This window comes from Nilaparvata lugens, chromosome 7 (genome assembly GCF_014356525.2).
Source record: "Nilaparvata lugens isolate BPH chromosome 7, ASM1435652v1, whole genome shotgun sequence".
In the NCBI taxonomy this organism is placed as follows: domain Eukaryota; kingdom Metazoa; phylum Arthropoda; class Insecta; order Hemiptera; family Delphacidae; genus Nilaparvata; species Nilaparvata lugens.
In genome coordinates this window covers 13,552,974-13,571,968 of record NC_052510.1, presented here as the reverse complement: position 1 = coordinate 13,571,968, position 18,995 = coordinate 13,552,974, and the positions used below count along the sequence as shown (strand labels likewise).

At 33.0% G+C, this 18,995-nt stretch overlaps 1 protein-coding gene across 8 annotated transcripts in view; it reads left to right on the top strand.

The window, feature by feature from the left end:
* LOC111054515 (uncharacterized protein DDB_G0284459-like) overlaps nucleotides 1-18,995 on the top strand; it is a 316,682-nt gene that overhangs the window by 271,014 nt on the left and 26,673 nt on the right. For 6 of the 8 annotated variants that reach the window (XM_039432092.1, XM_039432093.1, XM_039432088.1 and 3 more), the window contains 9 exons: nucleotides 187-384; nucleotides 1,045-1,187; nucleotides 4,326-4,455; nucleotides 6,641-8,824; nucleotides 11,244-11,576; nucleotides 12,682-12,958; nucleotides 15,196-15,398; nucleotides 16,876-17,002; nucleotides 17,587-17,747. In XM_039432092.1, the coding sequence (XP_039288026.1) occupies nucleotides 187-384; nucleotides 1,045-1,187; nucleotides 4,326-4,455; nucleotides 6,641-8,824; nucleotides 11,244-11,576; nucleotides 12,682-12,958; nucleotides 15,196-15,398; nucleotides 16,876-17,002; nucleotides 17,587-17,747 (3,756 nt within the window). The remainder of the gene's footprint in view (nucleotides 1-186; nucleotides 385-1,044; nucleotides 1,188-4,325; nucleotides 4,456-6,640; nucleotides 8,825-11,243; nucleotides 11,577-12,681; nucleotides 12,959-15,195; nucleotides 15,399-16,875; nucleotides 17,003-17,586; nucleotides 17,748-18,995) is intronic. The other 2 variants (XM_039432095.1, XM_039432094.1) reach the window with 1 other exon arrangement.

Below are 18,995 nucleotides of genomic sequence, written 5' to 3'. Positions count from 1 at the left end.
AGAATATCTATAAAACATTCAATATTTATATAAATTATATACGGTAGGCTACAGTAGATATAATAAATTCTATATTTTTCAAATATCTTTATTATCAGAGAATATAATATCATACACTTTTATTCTTTTGTATTATTTGTTAAATTCTTGGGGTTAATTCATATTTACGTGATTTATTTTTTTCAGACATCACACGAAAATGTAGAGTTGATACCTACAAGAACAACAAAAGTAGCCACTTCAAAGCCAGCAGCCAATCCCCTGCAGTTCATCAAAGTTGGACCATGCAACTTGTATCGATCTGCGCAGGAGCAGTTGAAGAAAGTCGAAGAAGTCAAAAAAGTGAAAAAAGAAGTCAGAGATGATGCTGAGGATTGGCAGTCGGTAAGTTGCTTTGTTGAATTTCTGTGTGATTGAGTGATAGGTACTGATTAATTTGTATTACGGTACGGTATTATTAAATTCAAAATCTAAAATACGAAATTAGTGAGTGGTAACTAGGCTAAATTATTGTTCCACATTGTAAACAATTGTAAAATGAAAAAATGAAAGATAACTGTAAAAGATGAGTTCAATTTTAATATCCAATTTGAAGTTTTTTTAAATTGTGTTTATTAATTTTTTGCTTCTAAAAATTATTTAAAATAAAAGATAACAGGAGAAAGTCCAAACTAGCCTATTAAGGTCCAATTTGAATACTAAATAAATTTCATAGGTTTTCTCCCAACTGGAAATAAACCAATTTACTCAAATTTATTGCCTAAAAATGGAAGTGAACCGAAAAATCAAATCTATTATTTTTACGCAGAAAAAAATCTAGGATGGAAAGTTGAAGATCCTGTGTGCTGTAGTATGATTTGATAAACATTTTAAAATGAATTTCGGTTAATAACTTTAAATATTGAATGGTTATTACTCTGGTTAATAATTTTAATCGTTTTAAATGCCTGGTTGCTCCTTGAAATGAGCTCATTAGAATTCTTGTTAGTATGTTTTAATTATTTTTTTTTAATGTGAAATAAAAATTGGAAATGTTTTTTTTAGAACTTGGACAATTGGAAATGCAGTCGGAGAAAGAAACAGGAGCACATCATTGAAAGGGTGGTTGAGGTGAAGAAATTAGAATTGGAGGAACATGATCGAAATCGACGACGCTCAAAAACGTTCAGCGAAATGATGGAAGAAAGGTAAATACAATATTCATCTACATCAAAATCAACTAAGAGGTTTACAAATGATTGTTGATATACTTGATAATAATAATAATAATAATATTATCTTTATTTTTTCTTGATATTATTAATTTAATATTAAATTAATAATAATTAATATTATTTTCTTGAGTGCTTGAGTCATTAATTTATACAACATATTTTTACTGTGTCGAAATTCACAAATAGTAAGAAACTAGGCATGTGAAAATAGAAATCCAAGATAACTTCAATAGTTCGTAATAAATAATTGATCTATAGTGAGGTCCACGTTATAATGGCAGTGAAGAAAGATAGGAGAAAAACGTTGCCAAGTCTCTCCATTTTGCCACTGATTGTACACAGCTGTTACTCAATTCATCCCATTAAATTCCATCTAATAATAATTATCATATCCTTGATAAAATAATCAATTTAATGTCAAAATAATCAAGAAAATGTATTTTTTCATAATTTGATTCAAAAATTTGCTTCCATAACTAAGATAAGATATTTATTTTTATACAAACCTGAAATGGCGGCTATTTTAAAAAGCTGTGATACACCAATCTGAATTTCAAATCAACAGAAATTAAGTTATTCGGTAGGTATTCTATTCCAATTTCTTTTAAAAATGATAGAAAAATAGAAATCCTATTTAAAATGAGTAATTTCAATGGAAATAATTCTAAAATAACCTTTCAATATTATTTATACCGGTACGAGTAGGTCTTACCTAAACGTGTTGGATAACTGAAGCATGGATTAAGTCTAGGATGGTTAGTTATCAACTTTCAAAATGTCATTTCAGGTATTTTAATTTGTGTTTCTCATACGGTAATGTCTAAAAATTATTTCATTGTTTCAAAAATACATTTTAAATCAATCATAAGACTTGTGTACCAAAGTATTTTGATAGAATGAAGAAAAAAATGCGGCTGAGTTTCTTTTGTACAGTCACTGTCAAAAGTAAAAATAAAATATTCTGGCAAACTGACAACATTGCAAAGCTAGAGAGAGATAGCGCTATCTGTTTTGTTGTATGATAGAAAAGGACATCAACAGTATTGTCAGTCGTACACTGCAATTATAACGTGGACCTCACTATAATAATTCATGTAGATGCTTGTCAGCATTCGAATATTTGGCGGCCAATATGGCACTGTTGCCAGCTCCATCTAGCGGTACATTCTGAAACTAATAGCATTCAAACTAATAGAAAGTTTTAAAAAGAAAGTATTAGTTTAAAGTATTAAAGTTTTTATCACAAAATTATATTAAACAAAAAGTGTAGAGAATTTATCAAGCTTCATTTTTGAATTGTTAGTTATCTCGGTTGAACGTATTGTTCTCAAGATATGAGCGTGGAAGCAAAACGTTGAAAAATGAAACTTTTAAACCACCCTCATCCCCTTAGTACATGAGGAATGGGGACTTTTGGTATGTTCTCCTCCCAACTAGTCTCAACAAAGCTGCAAAGTCAAAAATTTGGTTTAAAACATTCCCTCCAAATTCCTTTGTCAATTGGTCTATTGTTGCAATAATGGAGATTTCACACTCAAAACTAAAGCTGCTGCAAAAGGTGTAGGGAAATTCGTAAAAGTGTGAAATTATACATCAAATAAAAGAGAATTCAATGATCTATAAGCTCATGATCGATGCTGACTTTTCCAATCGATTTTTAAAAAGTTATGAGAGTAAAAATAGAAGAAAATTGCTGGCAAACGTGTTTTTTTATCAAAAATGTCACACATTCAAGAGCGGATATCTCGAAAACTAGGGGAGATATAAAAAAAGTTGTACGTTAAATATTGTAGGAAATTATGTAAGCTTTAATTTGTTATATAACAGTCAAATCCTTAAGATACATATTTTTTTAGTTTTATGCGAGAAACCAAAAAATGGTACCTTTAAACCAGGGGTAGGGGTGGGGACTTTTGATATGTTTACCTCCTTACTACCCTGAACAGAACTGCGGGGTCAAAAATTGTCTTCCAAACTTTTCCCTCTATAGCCTTTCTTGAGCATTCATTGCCTGGAATATTAGCCCTTATAATATTATAACTTTGTATGTGATGCTTTATCTAGGAGTCGAATGAATATTGTATTCTTTGGTTTTTCTTACAAATCTTCTTCTTCTTCTGACTCCACGGTATAGGCAGGACCTCCTAAATACCGGACCTGCGCCTGTATGAAAATCCAGGTAAAATGGCGCCGATAGTTGGTGGAGTCTCAACTCAGCTGACACTGATATTCTGTCATCAGTATTTAGGAGGTCCTGGTATAGGCATAGGCATGATTGCCTGTTCCGGTTCTTTTTCTTACAAATAAAGACATTTTTCCTACTACAACGCTTCTTTTGATAATTTAATTATAGAAAGTGTTTAAATTCACTTTTTCTGTTTTAATGATACAGGGGATATTTATTATCATTCTTAGGAACTTTTGTGAATTTTCCTTTATGATTCTATAAGTTTAATAAATTTGAAAATATATAGATTCTATATAAAAAATATATAAATATTCTATATAAAGAATAGATTCTATAACTTCTATAAATTTAAAAATGTGCGTTGCATTTTCAGTACCTACCTATTTATTGCAATATTTGCAGTTTAATATTCTGGAGTTGGAGCACAGTTATGATAATTTATTACCCTTGGGTGGGTTTTCGTTTCTGCGTATCCGCGTATCCGTTTAGTCAAAATAGCAACTTTTCAAAACAATAAATTTAATAGTAGTAGCCTACCTATTTGTAGCATATTCACTCAGTTGATATCATACGTCGTTCCATTAAAATATAACAGTATAATTCTAATACTGGATATGAATAATATAGGAATAATACAGTACGAATTTAATACTGAATAATCGTACGTCGTTTCATTAAAACAGTAATTTCAATACTGAGTATTGTTTTGGATAGTTAAATATTTTGAATTATCGCATACCAGTAAGGAGCTGAAAGTGGAAAAACGCAAAAACGAAAACCCATCTTCAGTGTCATTCTCATTAGGTCATTTGATATCATTTTTGCCGTTTAGTGAATAATGACCCGAAACTGAATGACTATTATAATGTATTAAATGTAAAAGACTATTTTGATTTATCCAATGAACAAATTGTGTTTCACAGAGGATCAAGAGGACGGAAAATGAGTTTACCAGTTTACCAAGACGACGACAATGACCTGAGTGACCTTGGAATCAGCAAATGCGCCTCGGCGAGGGACAACGATGTATTCGACGAGGAACATGAACACAATGTAAGCAACAACGGCAGGCACAGTAGATGAGACACTCCACACTTTTGTCCAATCATTTCTCATGGAAAACCAACCGTAATCCTTTAAATAACCAAGAATCTCAACTTCTGGTGTGATGGTTCATTATTTTGTTAGTGAATGAAACAGAATAATTGTAATAATTCCAAAAATAGAATGTTTTCGACATGAATCAATTGTTTTTGTATTATTTATATATTGAGTATAGTTTAGTATTGAGACACATGGTATAGTGAGGACGTTGCCATTAACTGTGGAGAAAATCTAGTGGTTTATTTATTGTTACTGGATGTTTACTTTATGTTAGAAGCCTCTCGCTGATGACAGCTGTGATGACACAATCATGTATGTCAACTATCTATATGTGCATGCATGTTCTACCGTTAGTGTCCAGCCTTACCACTGCCTTCTTTAGAAGATAGATGACACCGGTGTATCTGATGCAATATTAAGACTCAACTCACACTTACGCGACTCAGGTCGAGAAGAGACTCGACTCTAGTCGAGAGCATGTGTTTCCAAATGGTGACAGTCGCGGAGACTAGAATCGACTGGTCTGAGTGTCACCATTTGGAAACACATGCTCTCTCGACTAGAGTCGAGTCTCTTCTCGACCTGAGTCGCGTAAGTGTGAGTTGAGCCTTACTGTTCATTCTTGTAAAAATAATCAATTACACATTATTTCATTTGTCAAGAAAATATATTCTTATATGATTCACTATTAAATTTTTTGACCGAGCGAAGTGAGGTAAGATTCAAGTCGACGGTTTGGCATTTCTCTTAATGTTTAAATCTTTGAATGTTTAAATGTTTATATGTTGCGCATTTATGGCGAAACACGGTAATAGATTTTAATGAAATTTGGCAGGTATGCTCCTTTTTAATTGCGCGTCGACGTATATATACAAGGTTTTTGGAAAGTTTGCATTTCAAGGATAATATGAAAGGAGAAAGGAGCCTCCTTCATACGCCAATATTAGAGTAAAAATCAGACTATAGAATTATTCATCATAAATCAGCTGACAAGTGATTACACAGATGTGTGGAGAAGCCAGTTTATTGTTGTATTTCCATAAGGTCTATAGTTTCAATCAGGTACTTGTGGATGAGAATACTGCGTGAAGTCTACTGTTCACAGAACTACTAGTATAATTAAGATAAATATTTTGTTAATTAATTATACTTCAACAATAATTATTAATTAAAAATATACATTGTTAAAAACGATCTGGCAACGTTGCGGAGCTAGAAAATGATAGCGCTAGCGCTGTCTGGTTTGTCCAATGATGGACAAGGATAACAACACCAATGTTAATCTAATACTGTCATTGTGACTTGGGCCTCACTAGAGTGTGATCAGTTTACTTTTTACCAAATCACCTAGCTAAGCTAATTTATAATTTTTATCAAATTGAGAAGATCTATCATTAATTTAGATGTTCATTAATCCAATATTTTATGAATCATCCAGAAAACTACTGTCTCTTTCGATAAGGATGTATTCTCCATAATATAAGTTTGGTCACGTTTTTCATTTGGAAAATAAATTTGTCCATTATTCACTGTATTAAATCTATCCATTTATTCAATGCAACATTTAAACTAACTTTCTGTGTTCTTGTGAAGGTGATGTAGTTGTAGATAGATATCCATATTGAATGAAAACTACTTATTGTTATTGTCAAAACACTATTTTGAGATGCCAGTTTTGATTTCAAAATCAAATTTATCGTCTCATTCACATAAAATATGCAACGTGACTTTGAATAATGAACATGAACATGTGATCATGGTGTAGCAATCAATATGAGTTCCATCAACAATGTAACATGGAGTTATACTCCATTTACACCACCAGCAAAAGTATAACTCCATGTTACATTGTTGATGGAACTCCATATTGATTGCTACACCATGATCACATGATCAATCCCTGTTAAACTGTACACTGTGACGACTGTAAACTCTAAATTTTGAAATATTAGTTTCGATGGTTAGACTATCTCTAGTAAACTGGAAACTTTACCTCCAAGCAGTAGAATAATGGGAAAATAATAAAATTGTCGAATTATCTGCGAAAAATATTTAAAATAAATAAGGGTTTAAAACAAATATTAAGATTACTTTTTATATTTCATTTAAATTTTAATTTTCATAATTTTTGCAGGGTGATAGCAGCGATAACCACGACGAAACCAACTGCTCAAGAGTAAAACAAAATGGAACAAATGGACACAAAGACGAAGAGCTTTCAAGAACATCTTCGGAAACAGAGGAGTACACGTACGAGGGCGCCATCCAGAGCTACCGCAACTTCACAGAAACTAGAGTCAAGTCGAAGAGTTGCAGTAACTCGTCACGATCCTCGCCGGAAGAGAATGGAGCTCAAAGTTACAAACGGTCGCCTCCTGTACCCGCTAAGCCACGGCGTGGATCGACCACTAAAATAGAAGCCAAACTCAGCGAATTGGAACAGCTCAAGAAAAGGTCCATGTCCACCACAGATCTATCATCGGGAGAGTCGAATAGGAAACCAGTTGTTGTGCCAAAAGTTGACATTAATAAACGTAGGGAATTATTCGAGAAATCATCCGACCAAGATGACCAAGTTGGCAAAGTTAGTAGGCTTTCTGGCGATTTCACAAACTCGAAATCTATCAGAGAGCGGCTGTCATCATTTAGTAAACAGTCCGAAGAATCTCAAGGTAAGAAGAAACTTGACCGAGTATCCAGTGAAGTGTCGGTCAGAGATAGGTTGTCCAGTATAGAGCGACAACAATCAACAGAAAATCTTAGCAGTGTGAAACAGCAGGTCACTGAAACTACTCAAAACTCCCAGTCGGTGAGAGAGAGGTTGAACTCTTTGGAGAAGTCCTCCAACAAGGAGCCAGTGAAATCAGTTACAACTTCACCTATTAGGTCGGTGAAGGAAGAGGTAGAAGAAGAGGAGAAACCTGTAGTGAAATGTGAAGAGCCGTGTAGGGTTGCTGAGAAAATAGTTGAAGTAACAACTACAAATGGTTGTTTTGTGAATGAGAAACAGGTTGAGAACGTGAGTTCGGATATCGAACGAATTTCTAGTCCCGAAGAAGAGATGTATGGCAGCAAACGTCAGCAACACTTCAGACATCGGTCGTTGGATAGTCTGGATGTAGATTCTAACGAAGGTTTAGGGAACGAATGCTTTGAAAGGGTTCAAAGTTTGGAGGATTTAGACTTTTGCAGGAACTACCCGGCGTCTTCGATGAGTGGAGACACAGATAGGGAAGACAGCGGCATTCACACGGCTGATGTGTCGAGCTCTGTTAGTCAGGCGGATGACTGTGACTCGCATCTTGACAGTTCTTCTGTTGACACAGAGTTCAAATTCCAGCGTCAAACGATCATTGAGGAAGACCTAAGGCAGCCGATTCTGGAGATTCCTCCCACTCAGCTGACAAGTGACACCAGCTGCCAGCTGCCGACTTCTGTAAGTTGTGAGGATGGGTCTCAGGTGATGGTGGTCTCTTCAAGCTCTACTCTGTCCTCTCTTAAACTCTCCCTACGTCCTGATCACAGTGATCCTCTACCTGTCATCCCTGAATCCCCTTCTGAACTTCTCTCACCTTCTGAGATTGTTATCTCTCTTGTTACCTCAGAAGAGGTCGAACAGGAAATCAACTTAGAGAACAACAATACAATTGAACAAACCAATGTACAGATCTCCACAGAAGTTACCAATCTAAGTGAAAATAACACAAAAATTGTTCCTGATCCTAAATCTAACCTTGAAACTAAAATAACAGTTACTTCTGAACAGGTTGTGAAGGAAATCATCACAGATAACAACACTACAATTGAACCCAATGTACAAATCTCCACAAAAGTTACCATCCCAAATGAGCATAACACTGAGAACCTTGTATCAAATCCTAAACCTAATCTAGAAACTGATATAGTCACTTCAAAAAATATTGAAAATAAAATCATCACAGAGAACAAGACAATTGAACAAACCAATGTACAGATCTCCACAGAAGTTACCAGCTCTAGTGAAAGTAACACAAACCTTGTTCCTAACCCTGACCCTAACCTAGAAACTGAAATTACAAACAGTGTAAATACTACGGTTTACTGTTCTACTACCCCTTCTCAAACTGACTGTAAAAATAGTACGGCCGAAACCAAAACCCTAACCAGTTGTGAGACGGTGAACCTAGTTTGCATGCGTGAATCCAAGTCGAGTGACGTCACTGACGACAGAAGACGCACCGTCGTCGAAGTGTGCGAAAAGGTAGATTGCTCCGAGGTGGCGTCGCCTCTTCCTACGCCCGTCATATCTGTTGAAGGCTTCAAGTTCAATGCCAAAGAGGTCAGTACCCATTGAGGCGAATTGGTTTTGAGTTTGTTTCACTCCCACTAATGAGTATTGTAGCTCGTGTTTGGCTTAACATGACTGAAAACTGAATTTGTCCCACCTTGAACCAAATTTCATCTACTATCTAATCTAATGTTTCAAATTTGTCGGATTACTAAAAGTTGATAGTTCTAGTCTTCATCAAAATCAGAGCTTACTAAATGGATAACCAAGTTTTTCAAATAGCAAAGTAAAAGTTCATCAAATAACTGAAATCTGTATCTAGTCTCAAATAAAATTAACAGCTTATTAATCAGATGAAAATGTTTGAAAAGTAACTAACAACGGTACTTGATCAAAGTACTGCTACAATCGCGGTTTGGATTGATTGTTGATAATAAGCATGTGGAGAATCGTGCCCAAAAAAATACAAGAACATTCTACTCGATTCATTTTTAACATCTCTCATAACATTGATATTCTGTTGGAAATTAGGAACTCTTAAATATGGAAATTGGGAACTTTTTTCACAGTATATTTTCCGCATTATATTAATTTTGAACAAATATAGTGGCGAACAAATAAGCGATATATCAACTAGAACTTGAGTAATCATTCAATAATATTGTATGACAACGTCATCTGCAAAACGTTACATAAAATTTTATTCTATGATTTAAATCGTGTGAGAACAGTAACGACAAAATTGTATTAATATTTTAGTGACAATATCCACTCGAATATTGTTCCAGTAGTTTCAAGTGTTATATTATTCAATATATTGTGGTGTGATTTTGCATTCAAGGATGAAGATAATGACATGATCATTATGTTGTAGAGTAAGTACTGAGGAAAATAAACATTACAATGTCAGACTCTTTTTCCTGAAATGATTGAGGATTCAATTCAATTGATTCCATAGATTTAGTTCACTAATTCATTATTTTATTCTGCATAATAGATTTAATATTCTGCATATTAATCAATATCACTTAAAAAAAACTTGAATTATTGAAACCGCATGTACTAATCTTCTTAAAATTTTCTGCATAGCTTCAATAGCATGATCGGCTTTCTTTGATCCCATTCTACCAGGAGTCCTAGATCAGACTCGATCATAGATATAACTGAATAATATGCCTTGTACTGTACAGTATTTCAAAAACTCAAAATCATAATAGTGAATAAATGAGATTTGAAAGAATTCTCAAACAGTAGGCTAAATAATTATTATTTGCATGCTCAATTGAATGTTAGAATGGTGTAATCATTATTATTCTATAAATATTATTGCCTTGCTCAGCATGAAGGGATTCCAGTATTAGAGGAACCTTGGCGTTAGCAAATTACATTTTAAAATTATAAGATGTAGATATTCTTCAGGGATATTTATCGCTTTTTATTACGAGTTATTATCTCGTAGTTCCAAAACACTATACTGTATTGTAAAACTTATTCTATAACTTAACCAAAACACCTTTCAATATTAATAACATAATAATTATAGGCTATTTATAGTGTATTATCTGTTTCCATTAGAAACTGATGAATCATTGTTTGACTTGTTTAAGATAGGACTGTCTTGGTCATGGATTAAGCATGCACAAACTTATTAATAGTCTTTCAATCGCTTTGAAATGCTTGTTGATTGATGCAAAAACCATTTAGCTGATGCATGCTCAATAGTATGATTAATATCTACTTCAAACCTAATTTTTTAAATACTAAAATTGATAAATTTTACTCAGAACTAATTCAAATCTTCTTTTGATCAACTTTATACATTACAACGCTGCAGGATTATTTATAATGAAATAATAAAAGTGATTTCAAATACTTTTAATAAATCAATTCACTTTAGATTTTTCTGACTGACTATTATATAAAGTCATTAATTTCAAGTTGATATTTAATGATTTATAATGTCAATTCAAATTCTCCTGTTCAAAAGTTTTCTGCAAAATAGATATTGATTTTTCCCAAACAATATTTTTTAATAATAAGTGTCTTAATAGAAGTTTTGAAAACATCTCTCTTGATGTAAACTAGATAAATTTTCAGTGAATGAATTTTCTGCTTCAGACGTTAGACATTTTTATTTTATTGATGTAAACTAGATAAATTTTCAGTGAATGAATTTTCTGCTTCAGACGTTAGACATTTTTATTTTCCCTGAAAGCGAATTGTTTAGTAACATTCCTGGGAGTTTAGAGTTCCAATATTAAATGTGTTAAATCAAAGAATAATAGGTTTAGTATGATTTTTTTAACGAAACAATAATTGAAATTAAAATTCGTCTTGAGATGAGATAATGCGATAATGAAGATTAAATTTTATTTGAATTAAAACAATAAAAATGTTCTAGTTCTGAATCACCTGCACAATTATATTATATTCGTCAACAATAATCATTTATAAATTTATATTTTCTCAGAAACCGATGAAAGAAGATTTAAAACCAATCAAAAATGAAGACAGCAGTATGAACGGCGACTGGAATATGTGCAGAAACGAAAAAGTGACTAGTTTGAAATCTGAAGTACTACCACTCATGATGAATGATAAAATAGAAATTTACAATGATATCGAGGAGTGCAAGCGAGTTACGAGCAATAGTACAACAAACGTAGAACTAGTTCAGACTGTGTCTGTGTGTAAAAACGAAATGATGATAGAGGATTTGCAAGCTGATAAGAAACAAACAATTCCTACAGTTTCCACCGTCAACGATAGAACCAATTTCTTCATTGCAAACAACAGTAATAAGGTGAGTGATTTATTTTTACTGTCTTCGAAATATTGTTACTTGATAAAGTTGTAATGGAATAGTTTGATGATTTCAAAATTGCATTTCAATTTAATAGGAAATAATAGTTATGAACATTACTGGATAGCCAATATGTGATTGAAATCTTGAGTCCTAATCCTATCCACCACCGGTAGGGTTTTGAGTTACTTTGATTCACCTCAATGTTTTCGATTTTTCTCATTCAAGTTTCAATTGTTATTCTCTCTGTATTTCATACTTTTGTGCACAAAGTATGCCATTCCTCCTACACTTTTTGTGCTCTTCGTATTCTAAATACTATTTTTAAAACTGAAGTATCACTATAGTTTATCTATAGAATTATTAGGTGCTTTAGTGATACTTCATGTGATTCACTTTATGTGTTTTAATGTTGTGTATATGTTAAAAAGCACCTGAGTAATTTCAGAGTAAATGGTGATACACATAGTTACCCCACAAGAAGCAGTCTCAATGTTAGAATTGAGAGCAATCAATATACAAGCTTTCAGAAAAATTGGAAATACATGTCGGTAAAGCTATTCAATGAACTTTATGTGGACGTTCGAATGATGCACGTTCCACAATTCAAGACTCACTTGAGGGATTTGCTAATAGAAAGGTGCCTGTATTCTGTGAGAGAGTTTTGAGTCTGACCAAAGCTCACTGTTATATATTGTAAATTGTGTTAGGTGTCTAATTGTCTGCTATTATTATATTGTATTATTTTACTGTTTACTAATTGTACTGTCGGTCTTTGTATAATCTATTGAAGAAAATGACGTTGTTTGTAACATTTTCATGTTTTTTATCTCTTTATTCCAGTAGTATTTATTTATTTACCTCATATCACTTGAAAATGGCATAAATGTCCGAAACATGTTGTGATAAAATATTTCAAAAAAAGGGTACTGAGATTTTTATTTTCTTTCGATTTACATTTTCATGTTCCTTGACAATAGAAGATTGATTGATTGATATTAAAATAATTCAATTTCTTTGTTTTTTTTTATGAAATATACAGTTTAAAGTGATATTATGTTTGTGAAGTTTGATTTTATATATTTTTTATTTTGTGTGTTTGCAGTTACCAGAATTAAACATGAATGTTGTGAATGGAGAATTGGAGGGAGGCGGAGGAGCCGCCATTGTGTTCCCCCTGAGCCCCTCGGCACTGGAACCCCCCAAGGAGAAGCCCCCTCCCCCGCCGGCCGAGCTGAGCGACGACGATGACTCATCCACCCAGCACAAGCCTTCTGCTCTGCGCAGGCTCGACTCCACCAAGCGCATCAAGAAGGAGATCCGGCTGAAACGGTCCTCCTTTCTCGGCCTCGAAGGTGGCAATGATGACAGTCTTGAACCAGGTACATTATTGTCATGGCTAAGGGCGGCCAAGTTACACTATCAAATATTCTATAAGAGATCTTTGACCAACTTTCATCAAATATAACATTCCCTTAAGGCTATGCAAAGGTTAAAAATAAACTTTCTACTGGTGATGTAAATGAAAAAGTTTTCTCATGAAAACATTTTTTTCCGAACATTACTTTTTGAGATATGAGCGCCTAAAGTTTCAATTTTTGGGACAGAACATTTCAAATTCGGTAAGAGATCAATGAGATTAAGAGGATAAATTCTCCATGGTATTGTTGATTGAACAAAACAAAAGTTTTTCAAAAATTCAATTTTTGAGAAAAATATTCAATTTACCAAAATTGACTATTGAGTTATCCTCTCTTTGATTAATCTCTTGCCGAATTTGAAATGTTCTGTCCCAAAAATTCAAACTTTAGGCGCTCATAACTCAAAAAGTAATGATCGGAAAAAAATGTTTTCCTGGGAAAACTTTTTCATTTTGATAGCTTGATGATTTTCAAATCGAGAAACTTTGAAAATATCACCAGCAGAAAGTTTATTTTTAGCCTTTGCACACCCTTAAAGGCTTTCACATTACTCAAGCCTACTTGAACTGAAATTCTGTATAAAATGAATGTACTTGAAGCCAAGTTCAAAAGAATAAAAACTTGAATCTAATTGGTCTACTATACCAATGTAGACCTTTCTTCAAGTTTTGTTGATTCAAGTAGATATTGAACATGTTTGATTTTTGGATTCAACTTAAATCTTGAAGATACAATCATAGAGAAAAGATAGCATAAGAAAATATCTCATGGTATAGGGGGTTTATGTTCCAAATTTCACTGTTAACTCAAGCCGATAGTCCTATGGTAGTTATTTTTCGTGAATCCATTTGACGCTGGTAGTCTCTCATACTCTGCCGTTTTTACACTCTCAACCGGTCAAAACAGTAATAAAAGACAGTAGTCGGCTTGAGTTACAAAAAATCGGCTTGAAATTTGGAACATGAACGAATAATAGCTTATCTTCTCATGCTATATTTTTTCTCTATGGTACAATCTATCCTACAAATGGTAAAATGATATGAAAGAAGTTGTCAGTCAGTGTAGAATGTATAAAAACAACTAGATAGAAAAGTATTATACAAGAGAAATATGTTAAGTAAGAATACAACTTTGAGATTAATTAGATTCTTCAATTGTTAATTATATACTTTTGAGGTGGTTATGAAAACTTGACACAAAGCTTCCAAAATCGCCCATTCAACTCAAATGTTAAAAAAGTTGAATTCATGTAACCTTGACTAATGTAAACGCCTGTATAGACACGGTCTAGACTTATGAATATTTTATAAAAAATGACATTTTACTGAATCTAAAATAAATCATTATATTTGATAGTGTAATGGGCTTCTATCACATCCTAAATCAGTTTAAAAACACGTCTAGGGCGATTTTTTAGTGAAAACTTAAACTGAATTGAATTAGCTGGTGGCTTAGGCTGTGATCACATCGAATACGTATATGTGCAATCGCAATTCAGATCATGCATAAACAAAAAAACAAAATCTGGCAAGTGTCATTGAAACTCGTTGTGACTTGCATGTAGCTCTCATACTGAACGCAACCAGCAAGTGCACGCGTTCAGTGTGAGTGTTCCTATTGCTCTTCCCAAATTTTTCTCATTTGCACGCTTGGTCATGCATAACCGAACGTGCACTTGCACATGCATGTGTGCTAAGCAGTCAGTGTGATCACACTATTAGATTCAAAATCAATCACATTATAACAAACGAGTCTTTTATCCAGTTTGAATTGATATTCCGTTTAAACTGGCCCTGTAATTGGTGGTTTTATTCACAGCGTGAAGACTCAATTAACTTTGAAGGGGGACTTAGTGGTTTCAATCAATCTATTTTGAAGGTGGGGTCCAGTGGTTAGAAACGCGTCCAGAAATTAAAAAAGAGTGTTTTTATGTGTGAGAGGAGAAATTGGATAGCACATTAGATTATTGACAAAAATTCAAGTAGATACTACTACAATAATTCTAGTAGCACAATTCAAAAGATACTCAATCCATCAATTTAAAAATATAGTACCTATTATTTCTATAATACCTATTAATCCTGAAAACAAACTCCCATCCCTATTCATTTTTGAATTTTCATTTTATTCATTCTAAGTAAACTAATGTTCTTGAATACACTTTGAAACATTTTGGTTATGAATGTGTTGGATTGCAGACCTTGATATCCAGCCTCCACCCGACATGACGACGTTCCTGCAGGAGGAGCGGCGCCTGGAGCAGATGATGTACCGGCAGTCGATCTGCTCGGAGAGTGACTCCAATCAGGGTGAGAGTCGCGACTCGGGTGTCGAGCTGGACAGGGGCCATCATGACGACATCTCCTGGCCCGAACACAACCACAGTCGCAATGACAGTGAGGTACAATCAACCATTCAATCATTTCAAATAAATACAAAATATAGGACTGTTTGTATCTTTCAAGAACTGACCAAATCAATTGTTACAATGGAGGAGTAACATTTGATTCTATTCTCAAAAATGTTTGAGGAATTGTAAATTATTTTATTTATCAATGTTTGAGGAATTGAACATCAATCAAATGCAAACATTTGATTGAACTAAAATGTTTGTATTTTTCAAGAACTGACCAAATTAAATTACACTATAATCTGTGCAAAGGCAAACCTTGAATTGCTACAATACTTATGGAGTAAAGTGTAGCCAGAGTTCACAGAATCCAGAAAGCCAGTGTGCTATAGTGAGGTCCACGCTATAATGGCAGTATCTGATTAGCATTGGTGTTGCCATCCTTGTCTATCATTCGACAAAACAGATAGCGCCATCATTTTCTAGCTCTGCAACGTTTCCAGATCTTTTTTTTTACAATTTAAAAATCAATCAATTAAAAAATATTCAATCTCAATCATAAAAGTTGTGTTTCTTTTCTGGCTCAAAATTTTACAAAATTACTCAATAATTTCCAATTTGTAGAGATTTGAGTGAAGTATTTTTGTTTTTAATTAGTTTTTAAATATCAAAATTTTTAGTTTAGTCATTAGGTAGTTTTCAAGTGGAAATTGGACTTTTTGAAGTGAAAAGTAAAATCTTCACCTCATTCTTTTTTGAAACTTTTATTTGTAATAATTTGGGAGAAGACAGTTTTATGCTATGCCTGTTGTCTTCTCCCAATCATATTATATATTATAATTATGATATGTGATTGTCAATGAAATAAATAAAAATTCATTATCAGATCATTAATTTTTTGGGGGGGAATATAATTTATTATTTTTAAAAACAATGAACATTTAACAGTTGGTATTACATAAGATATACCGGTATCAGCTAGAAGGCATTGGCAAGGCAGAGAATAGGCAACTCTGTTCTCCTATCTTCCTCTACTGTCATTATACCGATGACCTCATTATAATTTTGTGAGGGAAATAACGGAAAAGAGAGTGTAGACATTTTTGATGAAATCAGCATAAAAACGGCAACAGTGTGCTCCGATTGTGTTATATTGAAATAACATTGGTCATAAAGCCCTTTTCTGCAAAGTAAGGTTTTCTCAGACTGTTAGAAATATAGATGTCAAAACAGACGAACAAAATGCAATGATGATACAAAATAAATCATTTTTTGTATTAGAACTTTCAAAAATTAACCGAATTAGATTTTACTAGCAATAATATTCAATCCACATTGAATATCAAGCAATGGAGATAGAATAACGATTCCACAGAATTCTATTTTGAATTTTAAAAAATGTATACTATCATATTGTAAATAAACACTAATGGTCAGACAAATACTGATCTCATTAATGATGGAAATGAAGTACCGTATTACTGTAACCGTTCATTATTAATCAATAAATTATTGTTTCGTCTTGCAGACGTTCGGCAACAACAGTTCAACTTCTGAGGAGGAGGAGAATACGAAGAAGGAGAGGGAAGTGAATGAGAGGAATCAAGAAAACCAAAGCTACATCATTGCTGCTCAACAGGAACAAAATAATATAGGTCTGTCAATATATCACTAAAAAAATAAAATTGGAAAATAATTTCATGTTCAATATTTCTACAACTCTTGATTTGCATTTTTAGTAGTGCATTATAATATTTTTGGACCATGTTATTCATCACAATTTTTCTTATTGAAACGGATTTGGGTTGAGCTTGTTTGAATAAATCACTGAAGCTGTTCATAATTTTGCACTTCAAACAGTTTCTCTGGGGATTTTGAGGATTCCATTGACTATTACTCATCTATAATATAATAAAGAAGAAAGTAATGGGCTTATACGTGTACGGGATAGGAAATGAACAAATGACGCATCATCACGTCTGAACTACTTGACTGATTAACTTGAAATGTTGCATATATATTATCAATTCAACTAGGATGGTTATAGGCCTATTTTAAATTCTTCAAGATCTCAATAGGTCCAGTTTGTCAAGTCTTTAATTGGACCCTTGTGTAGCACGGGTTACCTGCTAGTTAGTAATAATTCTCTCCTCTATTATTGTGACTATTGGATGATTTATATCTCTTCTTGAAGTATTATGATACTTTTAATTTATGAAAATACATGTAACATTTTTAGGTGAGAAATTGGCTCTTAGACTGAGAGAGCTGGAAGCTGAGAAGACCCGCCTTGAGTGGGAGAGAGAGGAAGAGATGACAAGACGGAAGGCTGAGGAAGCTGCCAGATGTCATCAGGAATCGATGATTCAAGCCAGAGAGGAAGAATTGAGAAAGCAAGAGGTAGGATGAAGAAAATAATACTTTTTCACTTCAATGCACAATGTACATACAACACCTTGCAATTTGGTAGTTTTGGAATTCAGTCATCTTGAAATATCTATTTTTATTTATTTTTATCATTCTCATGAGATATCACACATTTCTTCATATTATGAAATTTATCTTTGTATTTTTTTATTTTTTATATCAGTTAACGGATTGATATGGGTTATGATTCAACCCAATATTTGTCGGACTTATCCTGTGTGTGTGCAGGGCTTAAACCGTTAACCTTAGTTGTCAGAAGAGAAAGAAGACTATATTAACAACAATAATAAGACTTATCTCATTCCCAATATCATACCGTTCAATCAAACATAAAATGAATTCATCAAGTTGTGATCCATCGATATAATTAATTCAAGATTTTTTAATATATTTTATTCAACAAATTATTGTATGATTTAGTATTCGTCCAGTTATTTGTTTTCCATCGAGATAGGTATTAATTTCAAGATTTTATTTAACATATCAACGTGTGATTTAGTATTTGTCCAGTTATCTGATCAGTTTAGTTTCTCATTTACATCCTTTTTATTATCAGTCTAATCTAACATTTTTCAAGTGAAAAAATAATTCAATCAAACATTGATTCCTATGTTGTCACTTTGAAATGACGAAACTGCTCTAAGATAATTTGAGTGGAAGAAAATAAATACTATATAGAGTGATTGCACAAAAGAATCTAATTATGAGAAGCTTATTCCAGCTACAGAAAATTGATTTGTTTCTATAATACAGTATTAATTATTATCTTGTTATCTTTTTTCTGAGTGATGTCAACTCATGACGAATTTTCTCAACCTGAAATGAAACGCATGATTATGTTCAAGAATATTTTCACATTTTTGCTTCTCTGCACATTTTTAGAAAGAGTTTCCTGTTTTTATCTTGTGATTTTTGTTTCTTCACGTTTACTTTTTTCTCTCAAGAACAAAAGAGTATTTCCTCACTTCAGTTTATAAACTTCATCTCTATTATATTATTTTATTTCAATTTCATGAATTTTGGACTCTTCATCCGAGTATTTACTATCTCAGAAATTCCGTGAGATTAACAGACATGATCAAGAAACTTGAGCTTTTATCATGAAATTCATGAATCTCAACATATTAACTACTGTAGTCAAACTACAGTATTTGTAAAGTGTTAAGGTGCGTACAGATATACGCGCCGCGAGCATGAGCAATTCATTTTTAATCAGCTGAC